Source organism: Bombina bombina, chromosome 3 (assembly GCF_027579735.1).
Source record: "Bombina bombina isolate aBomBom1 chromosome 3, aBomBom1.pri, whole genome shotgun sequence".
Taxonomy (NCBI): domain Eukaryota; kingdom Metazoa; phylum Chordata; class Amphibia; order Anura; family Bombinatoridae; genus Bombina; species Bombina bombina.
In genome coordinates, this window is record NC_069501.1 from 791,099,825 (window position 1) to 791,122,465 (window position 22,641).

Here is a 22,641-nt window from a genome sequence, read left to right on the forward strand (position 1 = left end):
ACACCACAGGAGGTAAATACAATAGGTGGATCTACAATTCACACAGGTAGCCACTTCAAAAGTTTCCCCTGTAGTGCAAGATTGAAAGGATGAGCCTATATGAACGTGTTCACACGCTTTGCATTGGGTATTCCCACATCTGTATGTACCCCTATGCCTAAGCCAAGAGGATTGTGTAGCTGAAGCAGGCTTTCTAAGCTGTGAAGGAGACAAAATGCTACAGATTTGTTTCTTCTATATGAAAATCTGCAGCCTTTACTGACTGCATCAGCTAGACCATCATCAGCTGCAAGCAATTTGAAATGCCCCCGAATTATATTGCAGATAGTATGATACTGTTCTGAATAATCCGTGAGAAACGTCATTTTACGTTCTGAGTCATTGTTAGTTTTTATGCGATCTACCAAAAGGGCATCTCTGTTTATTTTGTCCACTTCACTCCTGGCTTTCTTGAGAACTCTGGTGCTATAGCCCCTGTCCCTCAATCTATCCTGCAGCGCTTCAGCATGATGTTCATAGTCTTTTACTCGCGTACAGTTTCTTTTGAGGCAGATAAACTGTCCTTTGGCCACAGAGTATGGCACCTGTCGAGGATGGCAGCTGTTAGCATGTAAAATACTATTGCCTGAGATAGGCTTTCTATACACTTCTGATGTAATCTCACCTGATTTGCCAACCTCTGAGCTCAACATCCAAATAATGAATTTTCTGTTTGTTTGTTTTATGAGTGAAACGCAGATTAAAATTATTCTGACCCAAATATTTCACAAATTCATCTACTGAATATTTCTCACTGTCCCAAACAAACAGCAAATCGTCTATGAAACGTCTATGAAGCGTTACTATCTGCATAGATGTGGGACCGCTCCCACCAACCCATGTATAGGTTGGCATAGGTGGGGGCGAACTTGGCGCCCATAGCGGTCCCACATCTCTGCAGATAGTAATCACCCCCAAATTGAAAATAGTTATGCGACAGGAGGAATTCTGTGACTTCCAACACAAAGGCCCTGAATGGCTCACCATGTGTCGTTTCATTAATTAGAAAGTATTCAATGGCCTTCAATCCTAAATGGTGAGGAATTGAGGAATACAGTGCTGTGTCGCAATTTTGAACAATTGAACAATAACCCCCAACATGCTAGCATGTTACAAAGCTGGCCAGCTAACATTCCAGGTTAGGAACCGGGCACAAAGTGTAAAAACACGCTCCATTGAAATTAGAACAGTTACCGTCCCATTCCTCTTCTACATCCGGGCTCTCGGTGTAAATACACGCAAGATGTAGGTCCGGTCTCCTATATACCCAAATAGGCCTGAAACAGATATTCCAACTGAGCGATGTACTCAGATGCTACTTGCTGAGAGGATACTACCAGTTGCAAGACTTAAACCGCACGGCTTACCTTCACCTTCCTTCGTTCATGGGGTAGATGCCATTCAGCTGTTATATACCTCCATACTTCTGTATTACGTGATGCACATGTCGATGCAGGTCTTCACTTGCTAAACTTCGGTAGGGATGAATGTAGTGATCAGGTACAATCAGAGCCGATTCACCTGATGGCGTTCTCCAAGCTGCTAGATTACAATCCACACATTTACGCGTTTCGCCCCTCCACTTTCTGGGTTGGACTTGAGGCTTCGTCAGATGTATGATGTTACCACTACTAGTGGTGTTTAAATACTTAAATGGATATTAAAGCCATACAACAGCCTTATTCTGGTAATTAATTTCATGCTTTAATGTACATTTAAAAGCACTTGTGAGGTGACACCTATTTATGGCCTAAATATTTACCTTAATGCTAACAGCACATTACATTATATACATTAAAAACAATTGCAAGTGTGAGGTATATACATGCATAATACCACATATTGCACATATCTAATATGTACTTAACATTATTAAATTGTTTTAATGTTTTTATAAAAATTCACAAGAAGCAGGAATATTTTTTTTTCCCCTTTAGGCCAATGGGGGACAATGTGTTTAATCTATACATCCAGCGTGATTCATGCTGGAGTAATATTTGATCAATGTTGCCTCCTCTCCTCTTTTATGCCTAATATGTTCAATTCCTAGCACTTTTAATAGGATGAAGTCAGAGTTATGGAGCATTTGGAAGTGCCTAACCACCGGGCTATCCTGATCATTGTCCTTAATGCTGTCCCTATGCTCCCTAACTCTGTCTTTGAGTTCACGTTTCGTCTTACCGACAGAATTTGGGACACGAACAATGTAATAGGTAAATTACATTCTTAGTGTTAGATACAATTCGTTCATTTATGTTATAGATTTTGTCTGAAAATTCTGTACAAAAGCTGGTTGATTTTTCTATAAATTTGCAATTCACACACCGTCCACAAGGTTGACAGCCTTTCACCACTTGTGATTTGGTTAACCAGTTTGTGGGTACTTCCTTTTGAAATTCACTGTGCACTAGCCTGTCTTTTATGCTAGGGGCTCTTTTGGCAGTCATCAGTAGATATTCAGATATATATCTAGCTACAGAGGTATCGCTGGATAGAATGTGCCAGTGTTTATTAAGTATGTCACAGAGTTTATTCCAATGGGAATTATACCTTGTGATTAATCTAATTTGATCCTTTTGAGTCTGTGACTCATTATTTTTATACAAAAGCTGGGTTCTTGGTGTATGTCTGGCCCTAATCCATCCATTGAGTATCTGTCTTCTTGAATATCCTCTTTGTATAAATCTTTTTGCCATTTCTGCTGCCTGTTCCTCAAAATCTGTCTCAGTAGAGCAACACCTTTTTAGTCTTAAAAATTGTCCTACAGGTAAGGTTGCTGTCTCTTTATGATAAACTTTGGTTTGTAACATACCATTTTTTATCGTAATCTTTAAATCTAGGAATGTGGCCTCCTTGTCACTAATCTGATAAGTGAGATATAGGTTTTTGTTATTGCCATTGAGCTTTTCTACGAATTTGCTCCCTGACTCAGCATCACCTTTCCACAGTACCAGAATATCATCCACAAATCTCAGCCATAGGGCGAAATGCGCCTCCACCCATTGGTCCAAACCCTGGAAAACATCAGTTGCTTCCCAAACGCCAAGATGTAAACAGGCATAGGTGGGGGCGCATGCCGCACCCATCGCTGTACCTCGCAATTGTCTGTAATGTTTACCATCAAACATGAATATATTGTTGGTCAATACAAATTCTAATAACTTAAGTACTACCTTAGTCTTGTCACTGTATTCCTCTCCTCGCAACATTGGAAAGTGTTTTGCTGCACTCAAACCCACATTATGTGGGATCGAGGAGTACAGTGACTCCACGTCCAGAGTGAGAAGAAGCATAGCTGAGTCAATTGTTACTTTATCCAGTCTCCTCAGGACGTCCCCAGTGTCCTGCACATAAGAAGATAATTCAGTAAGTAAGGGTCGTAGATAGAAGTCAATATATCTACTAATCCCTTCAGTAGGTCCACCAATGCCAGACACTATGGGGCGTCCTGGGGGGTTCTTCATATTTTTGTGCAACTTTGGTATGCAGTAGAATGTAGGTTCAATAGTACGTGGATTCACAAGAAAATCATTCTTTCTTTGTTATATTGCCCTGGTCTCTTGCATTGTTTAAAATGAAGCTAAGCTCATCACAAGATCTTTCATAAATGAGTCTAGAGACTTCTTTATACTGATCTTTCGTATGCAGTTGTCTTAATACTTCCTTCATATAATCACCTTAGTCCAAGATCACAATGTTCCCTCCCTTATCCGAGGGTTTGATCTGAATGTCTTTCTTTCCCATTAGATATTTCCTTTCATAAGAAGATAAATTATCACTTACTATACCAGTCATACCAATGTTATCTACATCCTGTTCAACACATCTCACAAATGTGTATACACTCAGTGATAAAGATAGTTGGGGCATATATTTAGATGATGGTTTAAAGTTAGTCTGTTTAGGGTAGCTCATTTCTGCTGTTTGTCCTTCCTGGTCTTCTAGCAGTGACACTAGATTCTCAATAGCTACCTTGTCTTGGCTATCCTCAGTCTCTTCCTTACTAAATTTATTGCCCCACTTTTTCATAAGGATAATTTTCCTTGCATATAGATTAAGGTCTTTTAAGAATTCAAATTTGTCAAGACCATTCGTGGGACATAATGTAAGGCCTTTTTTAAGTATGTTTATATGTGCCAGATCTAATTTGGTTTTAGATAAATTAACAACAGACATCTCATCAGAAGATTCTATTGGTTTGTACTCCCCCAGGATTGACTCTCTTTCCTCTGGTTCCTGGTTATCATTCTGTATTGGGGGCTGTTCCTGAATCTCCCCCCTCTGCCTCTGTCTGCTGGAAAAAGAGGGACCACCTCCCCCTCTGTCGTCTTCCTCCTCTCCATGTCTTCCCCCTAAAGGGATCCTAGCATGTAATGTGTTTGTTATGTTTTGAGGACCATTTTCTAACTCGTTCTCAGAGTTGTCAGTACCTGAGTCGTAGGAGTATCTAGAACTATTATTATTCCTATATATATATATATGTATATATATATATTAATTCAAATATATTTATATAAGTAAATATATGTTACACACAGCAGAGCTATACGAGATGCTATGTTGAAAGTAGGGGATTGCAGCACTCAGAGAAACTTCTCTTATTCTAATACGTAGAAGGAAAGCTGAAACATTGTATCCAAACAGATGCTCACACACAGATGGTCCAATTAATATGTAACACATTTATTTATGCAAGAAATCCTGAACCTAAATATGCCACTGCAGTGGAAAACCTAAAATTAAATCACTAGACTCATGATAACCGGGTACAATAAAATGACATTTTCAATGTTGCACAAAACATATCAAAATATGAAAAAAGCATGGGAAATTAAGATGAAACAAAACGTCCCAATATAACAAAAGTTCCACAAATGTTATCTGTTATGATGTAGATATCTTTTTCATGCAATTGCAACATGTGAGCTCATACAAAAGTGGTACCGTTATTAAAGAAACAGCTGACAGGTTCGAGGTGAAAGCGTCCTCCTATGTCAGCAACCGTTAACCATGAGTGCTTGATAGAAACAACAGGCTTATTCCAAAGACGGCAAAGAAGGATAAAGTAAAACACATACAACCTCTTCCAGGTGAGGATAGGTTTCAGGCAGCAAAGACCGGGTATCTTTAGGCACAGACTTGAAGCATAAAATGAAGTGAGCCGGGACTTGGCATCCGGCCTCTGTCTCACCCAAATTTCTCGTCTGGTTCCTTAACACCGTAATTGTGCAAGTTGAACTTTGAGATTCATTGCTGGGTAGATCCACTTTCATTCGCCTCTGCCACACTTCCTTCCGGAAAATTTAGTGTTATCAATCAACACCATACCAAGTACTTCTTACTGCCGCTTGATTTTCAAATGACTGTGTCGACGCGCGTTTCGCCCCACAATGCTTTGCGTCAGGGCCTCGTCAGGACTGTCAGTCACAGGTGATACATTCATTCCTTTAAATCTGTTGCCAATGTTGCAGGAGTGGTTAAGGCGTGTTCACGCTAGCCAATGGGAATGGCCATAGGGCATCTCTATTACCTAGATTCCCATGCATATATTGTTTGAAACTGTTACTATTTACATTATTTAAACAAAGATAACAGATTAAAATGAATTAATACAATAAATGTGTTTAACCCTATTAAAAGGACCAAAAGTGCTGAGCCTACATTAGATTTATTTTAAACACCCCTAATTTAATTATATTATATAACAAGTTACAGGTTGTTTACGAATAAAAAATTATCGGATGCACATATATATCTTCATGTGTTATTTAGCTTTATAAGGAATGACAGAGATGACACGAAAAGGACCATCTTAAAAAGAAATACTTATTGAGATGTTGTGTGTGCTATTTAGGACTACCTAGGTTGATTAGTCATTTGTTCCTTTCTTTAACCCAGGAAAGACCTAAATTCTTTCATTTAAGCCGAGTGGCGACACTGTTTTTAACACATATGTCCATCTAGCTTCTTTATTAAGAAGACATTTATTGTTGTCTCCTCCTCTGCCACTTGTCAGTCCCTGATCAATACCAACAAATTTTAAAGAGGTAGTACTGGAATTGTGTGTATCCTTAAAATGTCTAGCAACACTAGCAACACTTGTATCTCTTTCATAGAGTATGTCATCTCTATGCTCCTGTACCCTGTCCTTGAACATACGTTTTGTTTTTCCAACATAGAACAGGGGACAGGAGCATTGTAAGAGATACACAACTCCTACTGTGTTGCAATTAGAAAAACATCTTATTTCAAAGTTTTTGCCCGTATTTGCCGAAAACGATTTACACTTCAGCATATAAGGGCAATACACACAGTGTCCGCATGGAAAACTACCTTTAACTTGTTAATATTTATTCAACCAGTTAGTTGCAGACTCTGACCTCACAAATCTACTTTTAACTAACTTATCTTTTAAGTTAGGAGATTTCTTTGCGGTCAGTAGGGGTCTTTTGCCCACTTTTCCAGTAATTCTTTCATCAAATGACAGCAAGTGCCAGTTACGAGACAAAATGTCTCTCAAATTTTGCCATTGGCAGTTAAATGTAGTGATAAATCTTATGTTGCTATCTGCTGTAGCTCTGACTTTATTTGAGTATAGAAGATCATTTCTATTTAGTTTCCTAACTTTGTTAAGGGTGAATTTAATTAGTTTATTTGAATATCCCCTTTCAATAAATTTCTCACACATAATTTGAGCATGATGCTCAAATTTTGTTTTCGAAGAACAATTTCTCTTCAATCTGAGCAGTTGTCCAAAAGGAATGCCTTTTTTTAAGCGGTTCAGGGTGGCTACTAGAAGCTTCCAATAAACTATTTGTTGCCGTATTTTTTCGATGGTTTTCAGTAGTTATCTTATTACCTTCTTTTTTAATGCAGATATCTAAGAAAACAGAATTTATGTTTACCTGATAAATTACTTTCTCCAACGGTGTGTCCGGTCCACGGCGTCATCCTTACTTGTGGGATATTCTCTTCCCCAACAGGAAATGGCAAAGAGCCCAGCAAAGCTGGTCACATGATCCCTCCTAGGCTCCGCCTACCCCAGTCATTCGACCGACGTTAAGGAGGAATATTTGCATAGGAGAAACCATATGATACCGTGGTGACTGTAGTTAAAGAAAATAAATTATCAGACCTGATTAAAAAACCAGGGCGGGCCGTGGACCGGACACACCGTTGGAGAAAGTAATTTATCAGGTAAACATAAATTCTGTTTTCTCCAACATAGGTGTGTCCGGTCCACGGCGTCATCCATACTTGTGGGAACCAATACCAAAGCTTTAGGACACGGATGAAGGGAGGGAGCAAATCAGGTCACCTAAATGGAAGGCACCACGGCTTGCAAAACCTTTCTCCCAAAAATAGCCTCAGAAGAAGCAAAAGTATCAAACTTGTAAAATTTGGTAAAAGTGTGCAGTGAAGACCAAGTCGCTGCCCTACATATCTGATCAACAGAAGCCTCGTTCTTGAAGGCCCATGTGGAAGCCACAGCCCTAGTGGAATGAGCTGTGATTCTTTCAGGAGGCTGCCGTCCGGCAGTCACATAAGCCAATCTGATGATGCTTTTAATCCAAAAAGAGAGAGAGGTAGAAGTTGCTTTTTGACCTCTCCTTTTACCAGAATAAACAACAAACAAGGAAGATGTTTGTCTAAAATCCTTTGTAGCATCTAAATAGAATTTTAGAGCACGAACAACATCCAAATTGTGCAACAAACGTTCCTTCTTCGAAACTGGTTTCGGACACAAAGAAGGTACGACTATCTCCTGGTTAATGTTTTTGTTAGAAACAACTTTTGGAAGAAAACCAGGTTTAGTACGTAAAACCACCTTATCTGCATGGAACACCAGATAAGGAGGAGAACACTGCAGAGCAGATAATTCTGAAACTCTTCTAGCAGAAGAAATTGCAACCAAAAACAAAACTTTCCAAGATAATAACTTAATATCAACGGAATGTAAGGGTTCAAACGGAACCCCCTGAAGAACTGAAAGAACTAAGTTGAGACTCCAAGGAGGAGTCAAAGGTTTGTAAACAGGCTTGATTCTAACCAGAGCCTGAACAAAGGCTTGAACATCTGGCACAGCTGCCAGCTTTTTGTGAAGTAACACAGACAAGGCAGAAATCTGTCCCTTCAAGGAACTTGCAGATAATCCTATCTCCAATCCTTCTTGAAGAAAGGATAGAATCTTAGGAATCTTTACCTTGTCCCAAGGGAATCCTTTAGATTCACACCAACAGATATATTTTTTCCATATTTTGTGGTAAATTTTTCTAGTTACAGGCTTTCTGGCCTGAACAAGAGTATCAATAACAGAATCTGAGAACCCTCGTTTTGATAAGATCAAGCGTTCAATCTCCAAGCAGTCAGCTGGAGTGAGATCAGATTCGGATGTTCGAACGGACCTTGAACAAGAAGGTCTCGTCTCAAAGGTAGCTTCCATGGTGGAGCCGATGACATATCCACCAGATCTGCATACCAAGTCCTGCGTGGCCACGCAGGAGCTATCAAGATCACCAACGCCCTCTCTTGATTGATCCTGGCTACCAGCCTGGGGATGAGAGGAAACGGCGGGAATACATAAGCTAGTTTGAAGGTCCAAGGTGCTACTAGTGCATCTACTAGAGTCGCCTTGGGATCCCTGGATCTGGACCCGTAGCAAGGAACCTTGAAGTTCTGACGAGAGGCCATCAGATCCATGTCTGGAATGCCCCACAGTTGAGTAATTTGGGCAAAGATTTCCGGATGGAGTTCCCACTCCCCCGGATGTAATGTCTGACGACTCAGAAAATCCGCTTCCCAATTTTCCACTCCTGGGATGTGGATTGCAGATAGGTGGCAGGAGTGAGTCTCCGCCCATTGAATGATTTTGGTCACTTCTTCCATCGCCAGGGAACTCCTTGTTCCCCCCTGATGGTTGATGTACGCAACAGTCGTCATGTTGTCTGATTGAAACCGTATGAACTTGGCCTTTGCTAGCTGAGGCCAAGCCTTGAGAGCATTGAATATCGCTCTCAGTTCCAGAATATTTATCGGTAGAAGAGATTCTTCCCGAGACCAAAGACCCTGAGCTTTCAGGGGTCCCCAGACCGCGCCCCAGCCCATCAGACTGGCGTCGGTCGTGACAATGACCCACTCTGGTCTGCGGAAGGTCATCCCTTGAGACAGGTTGTCCAGGGACAGCCACCAACGGAGTGAGTCTCTGGTCCTCTGATTTACTTGTATCTTCGGAGACAAGTCTGTATAGTCCCCATTCCACTGACTGAGCATGCACAGTTGTAATGGTCTTAGATGAATGCGCGCAAAAGGAACTATGTCCATTGCCGCTACCATCAAACCTATTACTTCCATGCACTGCGCTATGGAAGGAAGAGGAACGGAATGAAGTGTTTGACAAGAGTTTAGAAGTTTTGTTTTTCTGGCCTCTGTCAGAAAAATCCTCATTTCTAAGGAGTCTATTATTGTTCCCAAGAAGGGAACCCTTGTCGACGGAGATAGAGAACTCTTTTCCACGTTCACTTTCCATCCGTGAGATCTGAGAAAGGCCAGGACTATGTCCGTGTGAGCCTTTGCTTGAGGAAGGGACGACGCTTGAATCAGAATGTCGTCCAAGTAAGGAACTACTGCAATGCCCCTTGGTCTTAGTACCGCTAGAAGGGACCCTAGTACCTTTGTGAAAATCCTTGGAGCAGTGGCTAATCCGAAAGGAAGCGCCACGAACTGGTAATGCTTGTCCAGAAATGCGAACCTTAGGAACCGATGATGTTCCTTGTGGATAGGAATATGTAGATACGCATCCTTTAAATCCACCGTGGTCATGAATTGACCTTCCTGGATGGAAGGAAGAATTGTTCGAATGGTTTCCATTTTGAACGATGGAACCTTGAGAAACTTGTTTAAGATCTTGAGATCTAAGATTGGTCTGAACGTTCCCTCTTTTTTGGGAACTATGAACAGATTGGAGTAGAACCCCATCCCTTGTTCTCCTAATGGAACAGGATGAATCACTCCCATTTTTAACAGGTCTTCTACACAATGTAAGAATGCCTGTCTCTTTATATGGTCTGAAGACAATTGAGACCTGTGGAACCTCCCCCTTGGGGGAAGCCCCTTGAATTCCAGAAGATAACCTTGGGAGACTATTTCTAGTGCCCAAGGATCCAGAACATCTCTTGCCCAAGCCTGAGCAAAGAGAGAGAGTCTGCCCCCCACCAGATCCGGTCCCGGATCGGGGGCCAACATTTCATGCTGTCTTGGTAGCAGTGGCAGGTTTCTTGGCCTGCTTTCCCTTGTTCCAGCCTTGCATTGGTCTCCAGGCTGGCTTGGCTTGAGAAGTATTACCCTCTTGCTTAGAGGACGTAGCTTTATTTTTGGCCTTGAAAGACCTATCCTGAGGAAGGGCGTGGCCCTTACCCCCAGTGATATCAGAGATATTCTCTTTCAAGTCAGGGCCAAACAGCGTTTTCCCCTTGAAAGGAATGTTAAGTAGTTTGTTCTTGGAAGACGCATCCGCTGACCAAGATTTCAACCAAAGCGCTCTGCGCGCCACAATAGCAAACCCAGAATTTTTCGCCGCTAACCTAGCCAATTGCAAAGTGGCGTCTAGGGTGAAAGAATTGGCAATTTGAGAGCACGGATTCTGTCCATAATCTCCTCATAAGGAGGAGAATCACTATCGATCGCCTTTACTAGCTCATCGAACCAGAAACACGCGGCTGTAGTGACAGGGACAATGCATGAAATTGGTTGTAGAAGGTAACCTTGCTGAACAAACATCTTTTTAAGCAAACCTTCTAATTTTTTATCCATAGGATCTTTGAAAGCACAACTATCTTCTATGGGTATAGTGGTGCGTTTGTTTAAAGTAGAAACCGCTCCCTCGACCTTGGGGACTGTCTGCCATAAGTCCTTTCTGGGGTCGACCATAGGAAACAATTTTTTAAATATGGGGGGAGGGACGAAAGGTATACCGGGCCTTTCCCATTCTTTATTTACAATGTCCGCCACCCGCTTGGGTATAGGAAAAGCTTCTGGGAGCCCCGGGACCTCTAGGAACTTGTCCATTTTACATAGTTTCTCTGGGATGATCAAATTCTCACAATCATCCAGAGTGGATAATACCTCCTTAAGCAGAGCGCGGAGATGTTCCAACTTAAATTTAAAGGTAATCACATCGGGTTCAGCTTGTTGAGAAATTTTCCCTGAATCTGAAATTTCTCCCTCAGACAAAACCTCCCTGGCCCCCTCAGACTGGTGTAGGGGCATTTCAGAACCATTATCATCAGCGTCCCCATGCTCTTCAGTATCTAAAACAGAGCAGTCGCGCTTGCGCTGATAAGTGGGCATTTTGGCTAAAATGTTTTTGATAGAATTATCCATTACAGCCGTTAATTGTTGCATAGTAAGGAGTATTGGCGCGCTAGATGTACTAGGGGCCTCCTGAGTGGGCAAGACTGGTGTAGACGAAGGAGGGAATGATGCAGTACCATGCTTACTCCCCTCACTTGAGGAATCATCTTGGGCATCATTTTCAGTGTCACATAAATCACATCTATTTAAATGAGAAGGAACCTTGGCTTCCCCACATTCAGAACACAGTCTATCTGGTAGTTCAGACATGTTAAACAGGCATAAACTTGATAACAAAGTACAAAAAACGTTTTAAAATAAAACCGTTACTGTCACTTTAAATTTTAAACTGAACACACTTTATTACTGCAATTGCGAAAAAGTATGAAGGAATTGATCAAAATTCACCAAAATTTCACCACAGTGTCTTAAAGCCTTAAAAGTATTGCACACCAAATTTGGAAGCTTTAACCCTTAAAATAACGGAACCGGAGCCGTTTTTATCTTTAACCCCTTTACAGTCCCTGGTATCTGCTTTGCTGAGACCCAACCAAGCCCAAAGGGGAATACGATACCAAATGACGCCTTCAGAAAGTCTTTTCTATGTATCAGAGCTCCTCACACATGCGACTGCATGTCATGCTTCTCAAAAACAAGTGCGCAATACCGGCGCGAAAATGAGGCTCTGCCTATGATTAGGGAAAGCCCCTAGAGAATAAGGTGTCTAAAACAGTGCCTGCCGATATTATTTTACAAAAATACCCAGATTAAATGATTCCTCAAGGCTAAATATGTGTATATATGAATCGATTTAGCCCAGAAAATGTCTACAGTCTTAATAAGCCCTTGTGAAGCCCTTATTTACTGTCTGAATAAAAATGGCTTACCGGATCCCATAGGGAAAATGACAGCTTCCAGCATTACATCGTCTTGTTAGAATGTGTCATACCTCAAGCAGCAAAAGACTGCTCACTGTTCCCCCAACTGAAGTTAATTCCTCTCAACAGTCCTGTGTGGAACAGCCATGGATTTTAGTAACGGTTGCTAAAATCATTTCCCTCTTACAAACAGAAATCTTCATCTCTTTTCTGTTTCAGAGTAAATAGTACATACCAGCACTATTTTAAAATAACAAACTCTTGATTGAATAAAAAAACTACAGTTAAACACTAAAAAACTCTAAGCCATCTCCGTGGAGATGTTGCCTGTACAACGGCAAAGAGAATGACTGGGGTAGGCGGAGCCTAGGAGGGATCATGTGACCAGCTTTGCTGGGCTCTTTGCCATTTCCTGTTGGGGAAGAGAATATCCCACAAGTAAGGATGACGCCGTGGACCGGACACACCTATGTTGGAGAAAGGTAATTCTTTCTCACTGCATGCATGTGTCAACAGAATGTTCCGATCATTCTTATTTAATGAGTCGATAAATTCATACAGACAGGTCAGGGGGCCATCCCAAAACATAAGGATGTCGTCCACATACCTAATCCAAAGGGACACATGGGAGCTGAACACCTCACCAAACTTTTCAAAGATGTCCAGCTCCTATGCCCCCAAGTGTAGACAAGCATAAGTGGGTGCACATACGGCTCCCATCGCCGTCCCCCTGACCTGTCTGTAAATCGAGCCATCAAATTCAAACACATTGTTCTCAAGGATAAACCTTAAAAGATCAATGACAAAATTAGTATGATTGTTATTTTCTGAGCCTCTAGATCTCAGGAAGTGTTCGCTAGCACCAATCCCAACCTCATGAGGTATGGAGGAGTACAGACTTTCAACGTCTAGTGATACAAGAATAGTGTGGGTGGAGACAGTTATGTCATCTATTTTTCGAAGGAGATCTGGGGTATCCTTTACATATGAGGGCAGGGAGAGTAGGAACGGTCTTAAGAAAAAATCTACATATTGTCCGATGTGTTCACTGATGCCTCCTATCCCCGACACTATTGGTCTCCCTGGTGGGTGAGACTTGTTTTTGTGGATTTTCGGGATAGTATAGAAGGTAGGCATCACTGGACACACCGGATTTAAAAACTTAAATTCTTCTGGGGAAATGAGACCTTCCATTTTAGCTCCCTGTAAAATATAATACAACTTTAATTTCATATTTGACAAAGGATTTTTAGGAAGTTTTTCATACTGGGTTTTGTCCAGCAATTGTCTTTTTGCTTCATTAAGATAGAAAGATTCATCGAGCAAGACTAGGTTGCCGCCCTTGTCCGCCGGGTTAAACACTATCCCTTTAGCTTGTGTTAATTCTTTTAATGCTACTCTTTGACCAGATGTTAAATTGTCAGACAGAGTCCAGTCTTCAGGTAGCTGCTCTATCTCTTTTTCCACAGCCTTTACAAACACTTATATAAATATATTTGAATTATTATAAAATTTTGGGGTCTGCACCAGGACCTGGCCTTGCTAGCGCAATCCGGGTTTGTACTTTTGTTTCAGGCAGTTTTACCTGGAAGTGATAATAAAGGTGCCTAACTATTATAATTCTCTCCCTAATTCTTGATTTATTTATATATATATATATATATATATATATATATATATATATATATATATATATATATATATATATATATATATATATATATATATTATCTCAATACAAAGATAACCAGTAAACCTTATCCAGCACTGCACATAAAGTCAAGAAATTAAATATAGAATGGGACTGTGAACCACTCAGAGCTAGACACTAAACACGGTTGTCAAGGTGCAACAAGGTAATTTATTAATATGAAATGAAACAAAAAATGTGCAAATATGAAAACAAAAAAAATGATACAATACATCATCCAAGGAATCCCATTTTAAACATAGAATCCCTAATTAAGCATATGCAAATAGCATATGTATTCGTTACCACTCACACAAACAGAAGAGCTCTATTATTAAGCAAAAAACAGTGCGTCCACTGTAAAGGACAAAAAAGCCGTATTAGCAAATGGTGCCACTGAAGCTGTGTTAAAGCTGTAAAGTTAGTTGCGTTATAGCTGTATTAGAGTGGAAATGCACTGAAGCATAAGCAATTCTCCTATTATGTGTGATTGACTGAATCATATAGCGGAAAGTTCAAAGTGGTATAGAGCGTTTTAAGTTGGTATTCGATAACACTATTGGGGCCAACATTGATATCAAAGTCCCTGTATAGAGTCGCCACCACTCCCTCTAAAATGGAGAGAGCTGAACAGATGCCAAAGGGGCCGAGTGTATCACTCAGCAGGGATAGTAACCAGTCTTACTCCAAATCAGGTGTTGCGCTAAATCAGAGTGCGCTGCTTATGTTACCTGAATCCTGAGACGAAAAGATTCTTCACCCCCGTGTTAAATACTGGAACAAAGACAACCACCGCTCACCACAAATTACGAAAATGTCCTCCTTCAAAATGTGACAGATCCAGTCAGAGGTAACTTTAAAATCAAGACGCTGTAATTCCAAACAGCGTGGAAGTCGGCAGCAAGCCAAGTTGACTGTTGCTACAGGTGTTTCACCCTACGTCATAGAGGGCTTTCTCAAGCTGAATGAATATCCGGTGTAGAGATTCAGCTCCTTTTTAAGCACTAACCACAGGTGAAATAAAACAGTATATACAATTGCACATCTTTAGACTGCATATAATATAGCAACCTTGGCCTAAAATATAAATTAATAAATAAATTAATAATAGCTGTTGATTCTTTTGACAGCCGTGTTGGGCACATAAATCAAAATATAAAGTATCTGGCTATCCTCATACATAATAGTGGTAATTCAATCTTAAGGGTATATACACATTATTAATAGATATCCAAAAGTAGGAATATTTGCCTATGTGAATACAGATAAAACATCAATACATAGCAAAGAGTGGTTAATAATTCCTAACCAATTTTTTTGCTCTACATCTGCTTAATCTCCTACATAGTAAGGAAAAATAAAGTTCTTAAAGGTATATACATCTTATTGATAGACATCCGAAGATGGGAATTTTCCTTGTATGAATACAAATAACACATCAGTATAGCATAACAAAGAGTGGTTAATAATTCATAACCAATTTATAGCTCTAAAAAAGAAAAAAATATGCCATATTAATTACTAAGAAAGGGGGCAAAATTTAGTTCTTCATTAAGACAGTTGGGCTGCATTGAATGTAGATTATATATCCATTTGCATTCGGATTTTAATAAAAGATTATCCCAATCGCCCCCTCTCTCACTGATGTCTATTAATTCCATACCCATGAATTTAAGGTCTTGTACACTGCTCTGATGCACTTCAGAGAAATGTCTTGCAACACCACTATCTTTGACAAGGGGGGTAACGTTGTGTTACTTAATAAACAGGATTATTGATTAGAATGTATTAGACAACTGAACGATATTACTCAATATGAAAAATTAAAAAACAACCCCACATACGAATATAAAGATGAACTTGATAATATCCTTAACAAAGCTCAGACAGATGGGTTGATCAATAAAAAAGAACTAGCCTACATGCAGGTCAAATTTCCAGTTATCCCCACATTTTATACTACACCAAAGGCAGGCAGACCAATAGTGTCGGGCCTGGGGGGCCTGACTGAAGGTGTAACTAAATACTTAGATTGGTGCCTACGCCCCTATCTAACATCTCTACCCTCCTACGTCAGACACGACTGAAGTTTTGAAAAAATTGGATGATGTAATTCTAACATCAGAAACTATTTTAGTGTCTATTGACGTAGAAGCACTTTATTCCTCATTACCTCATACTAAGGGTATTGAAACAATCAAAGATATTTTGAACCAAAGAGGATCAAAATTCAATGACCATACTAACCTTGTAGTGGAGCTATTGAGCTTAGTCCTTAACAGGAATTATTTTAAATTTGATGGAAAATTCTACAGACAAATTAGGGGCACAGCAATGGGTGCCTGCTGTGCCCCTACTTATGCGTGTCTGTACTTAGGAAGATGGGAGAATGAATTTTTTTTGGATATAGCTACTGAATATGATCAAATGATCCTATTATGGATCTGCTATATCGATGATGTCCTCCTATTATGGGAGGGCACATCTGATAAACTGGCCAAATTTATGGAAGAATTGAATATTAATGATTGGAATCTTAAATTTACTTATGAATGGAGCCAGGAATCTTTGTCCTTCTTGGATCTAAAAATAACCAAGAGGGACAATAGATTAATAACTGAAACATTCAGGAAAAGCACATCAGCTAATACACTTCTTGAAGCCTCCAGTCATCATCCCCAACACCAAATCAATGCTATTCCCATTGGACAATATTTGAGACAAAAAAGAAATTGTTCCTCTGAGGAATCATTTAAACAATATGCAGATGATCTAAAACTGAGATTTAAGGCTAGGGGATACCACAATAAAATTATTAAAAAAGGTTATCATAGAGCAAGAGATATTACACGAGATAAAATATTGTATGATAAAGTGGAGAAACAAACTAGCACTGAAATTAGATTCATTAGCACTTTTAATTCTGAATGGGGTGAACTCAGAAAAATCTTATGTAGACATTGGAACATTCTCACTATTGACTCAGATATACATAAAATAGTAGGGGATTACCCCTTAATGACAGCTAGACAAGCTCCTTCAATCCAAGATAAATTGGTCCATAGCCATTTCAAAGGCAATAATGAATGGCTAGGTAAACACCAAAAGAAAGATGGTTGTTATAAATGCGGTAAAAGTAAACACATTAATAAGGGCCAGACAATAATTGATAATATGGGTTACCCACATAAAGTCAAGGGCCACATTACTTGCCGCAGCGAGGGAGTTGTCTATGTTGCCTTTTGCTCATGCCCAAGATTTTATGTGGGCAAAACCTATCGTGAGTTTAGGGAACGCATGAAGGAACACAGGAGGGATATACTAAACGAAAAAAATCAAAGGTAGTGGTGTTGCAAGACATTTCTCTGAAGTGCATCAGAACAGTGTACAAGACCTTAAATTTTTGGGTCTGGAATTTATAGACATCAGTGAGAGAGGGGGCGATTGGGATAATCTTTTATTAAAATCCGAATGCAAATGGATATATAATCTACATTCAATGCAGCCCAACGGTCTTAATGAAGAACTAAATTTTGCCTCCTTTCTTAGTAATTAATATGGCATATTTTTTCTTTTTTTAGAGCTATAAATTGGTTAGGAATTATTAACCACTCTTTGTTATGCTATACTGATGTGTTATTTGTATTCATACAGGGAAAATTCCCATCTTTGGATGTCTATCAATAAGATGTATATACCTTTAAGAAGTTTATTTTTCCTTACTATGTAGGAGATTAAGCAGATGTAGAGCAAAAAAATTGGTTAGGAATTATTACCCGCTCTTTGTTATGTATTGATGTTTTATCTGTATTCACATAGGCAAATATGCCTACTTTTGGATATCTATTAATAATGTGTATATACCCTTAAGATTGAATTACCACTATTATGTATGAGGATAGCCAGATACTTTATATTTTGATTTATGTGCCCAACACGGTTGTCAAAAGAATCAACAGCTATTATTTATTTATTAATTTATGTTTTAGGCCAAGGTTGCTATATTATATGCGGTCTAAAGATCGCAATTGTATATACTGTTTTATTTCACCTGTGGTTAGTGCTTAAAAAGGAGCTGAATCTCTACACCGGATATTCATTCAGCTTGAGAAAGCCCTCTATGACGTAGGGGGAAACACGTGTAGCAACAGTCAACTCAGCTTGCTGCCGACTTCCACGCTGTTTGGAATTACAGCGTCTTGCTTTTTAAGTTACCTCTGAGTGGATCTGTCACATTTTGAAGGAGGACATTTTCGTAATTTGTGGTGAGCGGTGGCTGTCTTTGTTCCAGTATTTAACACGGGGGTGAAGAATCTTTTCGTCTCAGGATTCAGGTAACATAAGCAGCGCACTGTGATTTAGCGCAACACCTTATTTGGAGTAAGACTGGTTACTATCCCTGCTGAGTGATACACTCGGCCCCTTTGGCATCTGTTCAGCTCTCTCCATTTTAGAGGGAGTGGTGGGGACTCTATACAGGGACTTTGATATCAATGTTGGCCCCAATAGTGTTATCGAATACCAACTTAAAACGCTCTATACCACTTTGAACTTTCCGCTATATGATTCAGTCAATCACACATAATAGGAGAATTGCTTATGCTTCAGTGCATTTCCACTCTAATACAGCTATAACGCAACTAACTTTACAGCTTTAACACAGCTTCAGTGGCACCATTTGCTAATACGGCTTTTTTGTCCTTTACAGTGGACGCACTGTTTTTTGCTTAATAATAGAGCTCTTCTGTTTGTGTGAGTGGTAACGAATACATATGCTATTTGCATATGCTTAATTAGGGATTCTATGTTTAAAATGGGATTCCTTGGATGATGTATTGTATAATTTTTTTGTTTTCATATTTGCACATTTTTTGTTTCATTTCATATTAATAAATTACCTTGTTGCACCTTGACAACCGTGTTTAGTGTCTAGCTCTGAGTGGTTCACAGTCCCATTCTATATTTATTTTTTTTTACTTTATGTGCAGTGCTGGATATGGTTTACTGGTTATCTTTGTATTGATTTAATTATTTTTAAACCTCCTTGCACCTGGGGTCTCATCTTAATATTGAAAAGAGGTGGGCCCCAGTTCACGAGTCTAAGCATCATCCTGTGCTAGCTGGTATATATATCTATATATATGAGTACCCTTCTTAAAATCATCTTGTTGAATTGTTTAAAATTGTGACGTACCATCATCTGATTCACCTTCTATCTGGTATATAATAAATTGTTAATTTATGAATGCCGACCCGGTGTCTCTTACCACCTATATAATAAACGTTTTATAGGATATCTAAAAATCCATTATAAAACCTTTTAAAAACTTACTTAGAAGCTCCCAGTTTAGCACTGTTGATGAGGTTTGGATGGAACACCCAGTGGAAGGGGCTGGGAAAACAAGAAGAGCAGACACTTCCCCCCCCCTTCTCTCTCTCTGTCTTTCACTCTTTTTTTGCTCTCTGTCTTTCTCTCTTTTTCTCTCCACTTGCTCTCCTCTTTTATCTTTCTGCTGGGCCACCACATGGCTTGGATCTAGGTATTCTTTTTATCTCCATGCTTAAGTTCGGTAATTAAGTAGTATGGGTTTAATCCTCGTCATCATCTGTATGTTATGCCCAAAACCACCTCTCTGCTCGCCCATGCCACCAGTTGCTTATCCAGTATCTTATCCTAGATATCTCAAATGGAGCTGCTATGTTTTAGGAATAGTGTTTCTTTTGCTTACTTATGTAGGAAAAATAATTCATCTTTTTAAGGTTAGGTTTTTAAGAAAATCTGTTTGGAGAAATAAGAAACCGTATCTTAACATTTTGTTGGAATACTAACATTAGGATTGCAAATATTTATTTTAATTTTCCTCTTTTTTATTTTTTTTATATATTTTTTTTTCAAAAAATTGTTTTTTCAAACATCAATAAAAAATAAATAAAAAAAGTTGATAACATTTGTTTATATAATTGTAAATTGTCTGAAGTTCAGCTACTGATGCTGGTTGATTTTCCTTTTCCTTAGGCTTTTGAACCTAAACCAGAAGATCATGAAAAGTATGGAGGAGACCCTCAGCAACCCCACAGTTTGCATCTTGTCACTAGGATAAAATCTGGCATTGGTCGACCATACTGGGAAAAAGAAATTCTGGAAGTCTTGGGACTAAAAAAGGTACAATGTTAATTATCGTTTTTAAATATTTTTCTGTTGTAAATGGATAAATACATCAATTAAAGGGACAGTCTAGTCAGAATTACACTTTCATGATTCAGATAGGGAATGCAATTTTAAACAACTTTCCAGTTTACTTTTATCATCAAATTTGCTTTGTTCTGTTGGTAATTTTTGTTGAAAGCTAAACCTGTGTAGGCTCATATGCTAATTTCTAAACCCTTAAAAGACATCTCTTATCTCAGTGCATTTTGACAGTTTTTCACATTAAGCCAGTACTAGCTCATGTGTGCTATATAGATAACATTGTGCTTACTCCTGTGCAGTTATGAGTCAGCACTGAATGGCTAAAGTGCAAGTCTGTCAAAAGAACTGAAGTAATGAGGCAGTCTGCAAAGGCTCAGATACAAGGTTTTCTCAGAGGTAAAAAGTATGTTAATATAACCGTGTTGGTTATGCAAAATTGGTGAATAGGTAATAAAGGAATTAGCTATCTTTCTCCAACATAGGTGTGTCCGGTCCACGGCGTCATCCTTACTTGTGGGATATTCTCTTCCCCAACAGGAAATGGCAAAGAGCCCAGCAAAGCTGGTCACATGATCCCTCCTAGGCTCCGCCTTCCCCAGTCATTCTCTTTGCCGTTGTACAGGCAACATCTCCACGGAGATGGCTTAGAGTTTTTTAAGAATCTCTTCTCCCGATAAATATTCTGGAACTGAGAGCGATATTCAATGCTCTCAAGGCTTGGCCTCAGCTAGCAAAGGCCAAGTTCATACGGTTTCAATCAGACAACATGACGACTGTTGCGTACATCAACCATCAGGGGGGAACAAGGAGTTCCCTGGCGATGGAGGAAGTGACCAAAATCATTCAATGGGCGGAGACTCACTCCTGCCACTTGTCTGCAATCCACATCCCAGGAGTGGAAAATTGGGAAGCGGATTTTCTGAGTCGTCAGACATTTCATCCGGGGGAGTGGGAACTCCATCCGGAAATCTTTGCCCAAATAACTCAATTGTGGGGCATTCCAGACATGGATCTGATGGCCTCTCGTCAGAACTTCAAGGTTCCTTGCTACGGGTCCAGATCCAGGGATCCCAAGGCGACTCTAGTAGATGCACTAGTAGCACCTTGGACCTTCAAACTAGCTTATGTATTCCCGCCGTTTCCTCTCATCCCCAGGCTGGTAGCCAGGATCAATCAGGAGAGGGCATCGGTGATCTTGATAGCTCCTGCGTGGCCACGCAGGACTTGGTATGCAGACCTGGTGAATATGTCATCGGCTCCACCATGGAAGCTACCTTTGAGACGAGACCTTCTTGTTCAAGGTCCGTTCGAACATCCGAATCTGGTCTCACTCCAACTGACTGCTTGGAGATTGAACGCTTGATCTTATCAAAGCGAGGGTTCTCAGATTCTGTCATTGATACTCTTGTTCAGGCCAGAAAGCCTGTAACTAGAAAAATTTACCACAAAATATGGAAAAAATATATCTGTTGGTGTGAATCTAAAGGATTCCCTTGGGACAAGGTAAAAATTCCTAAGATTCTATCCTTTCTTCAAGAAGGTTTGGAGAAAGGATTATCTGCAAGTTCCTTGAAGGGACAGATTTCTGCCTTGTCTGTGTTACTTCACAAAAAGCTGGCAGCTGTGCCAGATGTTCAAGCCTTTGTTCAGGCTCTGGTTAGAATCAAGCCTGTTTACAAACCTTTGACTCCTCCTTGGAGTCTCAATTTAGTTCTTTCAGTTCTTCAGGGGGTTCCGTTTGAACCCTTACATTCCGTTGATATTAAGTTATTATCTTGGAAAGTTTTGTTTTTGGTTGCAATTTCTTCTGCTAGAAGAGTTTCAGAATTATCTGCTCTGCAGTGTTCTCCTCCTTATCTGGTGTTCCATGCAGATAAGGTGGTTTTACGTACTAAAACATTAACCAGGAGATAGTCGTGCCTTCTTTGTGTCCGAATCCAGTTTCAAAGAAGGAACGTTTGTTGCACAATTTGGATGTTGTTCGTGCTCTAAAATTCTATTTAGATGCTACAAAGGATTTTAGACAAACATCTTCCTTGTTTGTTGTTTATTCTGGTAAAAGGAGAGGTCAAAAAGCAACTTCTACCTCTCTCTCTTTTTGGATTAAAAGCATCATCAGATTGGCTTATGAGACTGCCGGACGGCAGCCTCCTGAAAGAATCACAGCTCATTCCACTAGGGCTGTGGCTTCCACATGGGCCTTCAAGAACGAGGCTTCTGTTGATCAGATATGTAAGGCAGCGACTTGGTCTTCACTGCACACTTTTACTAAATTTTACAAGTTTGATACTTTTGCTTCTTCTGAGGCTATTTTTGGGAGAAAGGTTTTGCAAGCCGTGGTGCCTTCCATCTAGGTGACCTGATTTGCTCCCTCCCTTCATCCGTGTCCTAAAGCTTTGGTATTGGTTCCCACAAGTAAGGATGACGCCGTGGACCGGACACACCTATGTTGGAGAAAACAGAATTTATGTTTACCTGATAAATTACTTTCTCCA

The 22,641-nt window shown here is 39.8% G+C and overlaps 1 protein-coding gene across 3 annotated transcripts in view; it reads left to right on the top strand.

Annotated features, from left to right (window-relative positions):
• Window positions 1-22,641, top strand: part of MRPL30 (mitochondrial ribosomal protein L30) — a 119,931-nt gene that overhangs the window by 34,457 nt on the left and 62,833 nt on the right. For all 3 annotated transcript variants that reach the window (XM_053707692.1, XM_053707694.1, XM_053707693.1), the window contains one exon: window positions 19,973-20,119. In XM_053707692.1, coding sequence (XP_053563667.1) covers window positions 19,973-20,119 — 147 coding nt within the window. The remainder of the gene's footprint in view (window positions 1-19,972; window positions 20,120-22,641) is intronic.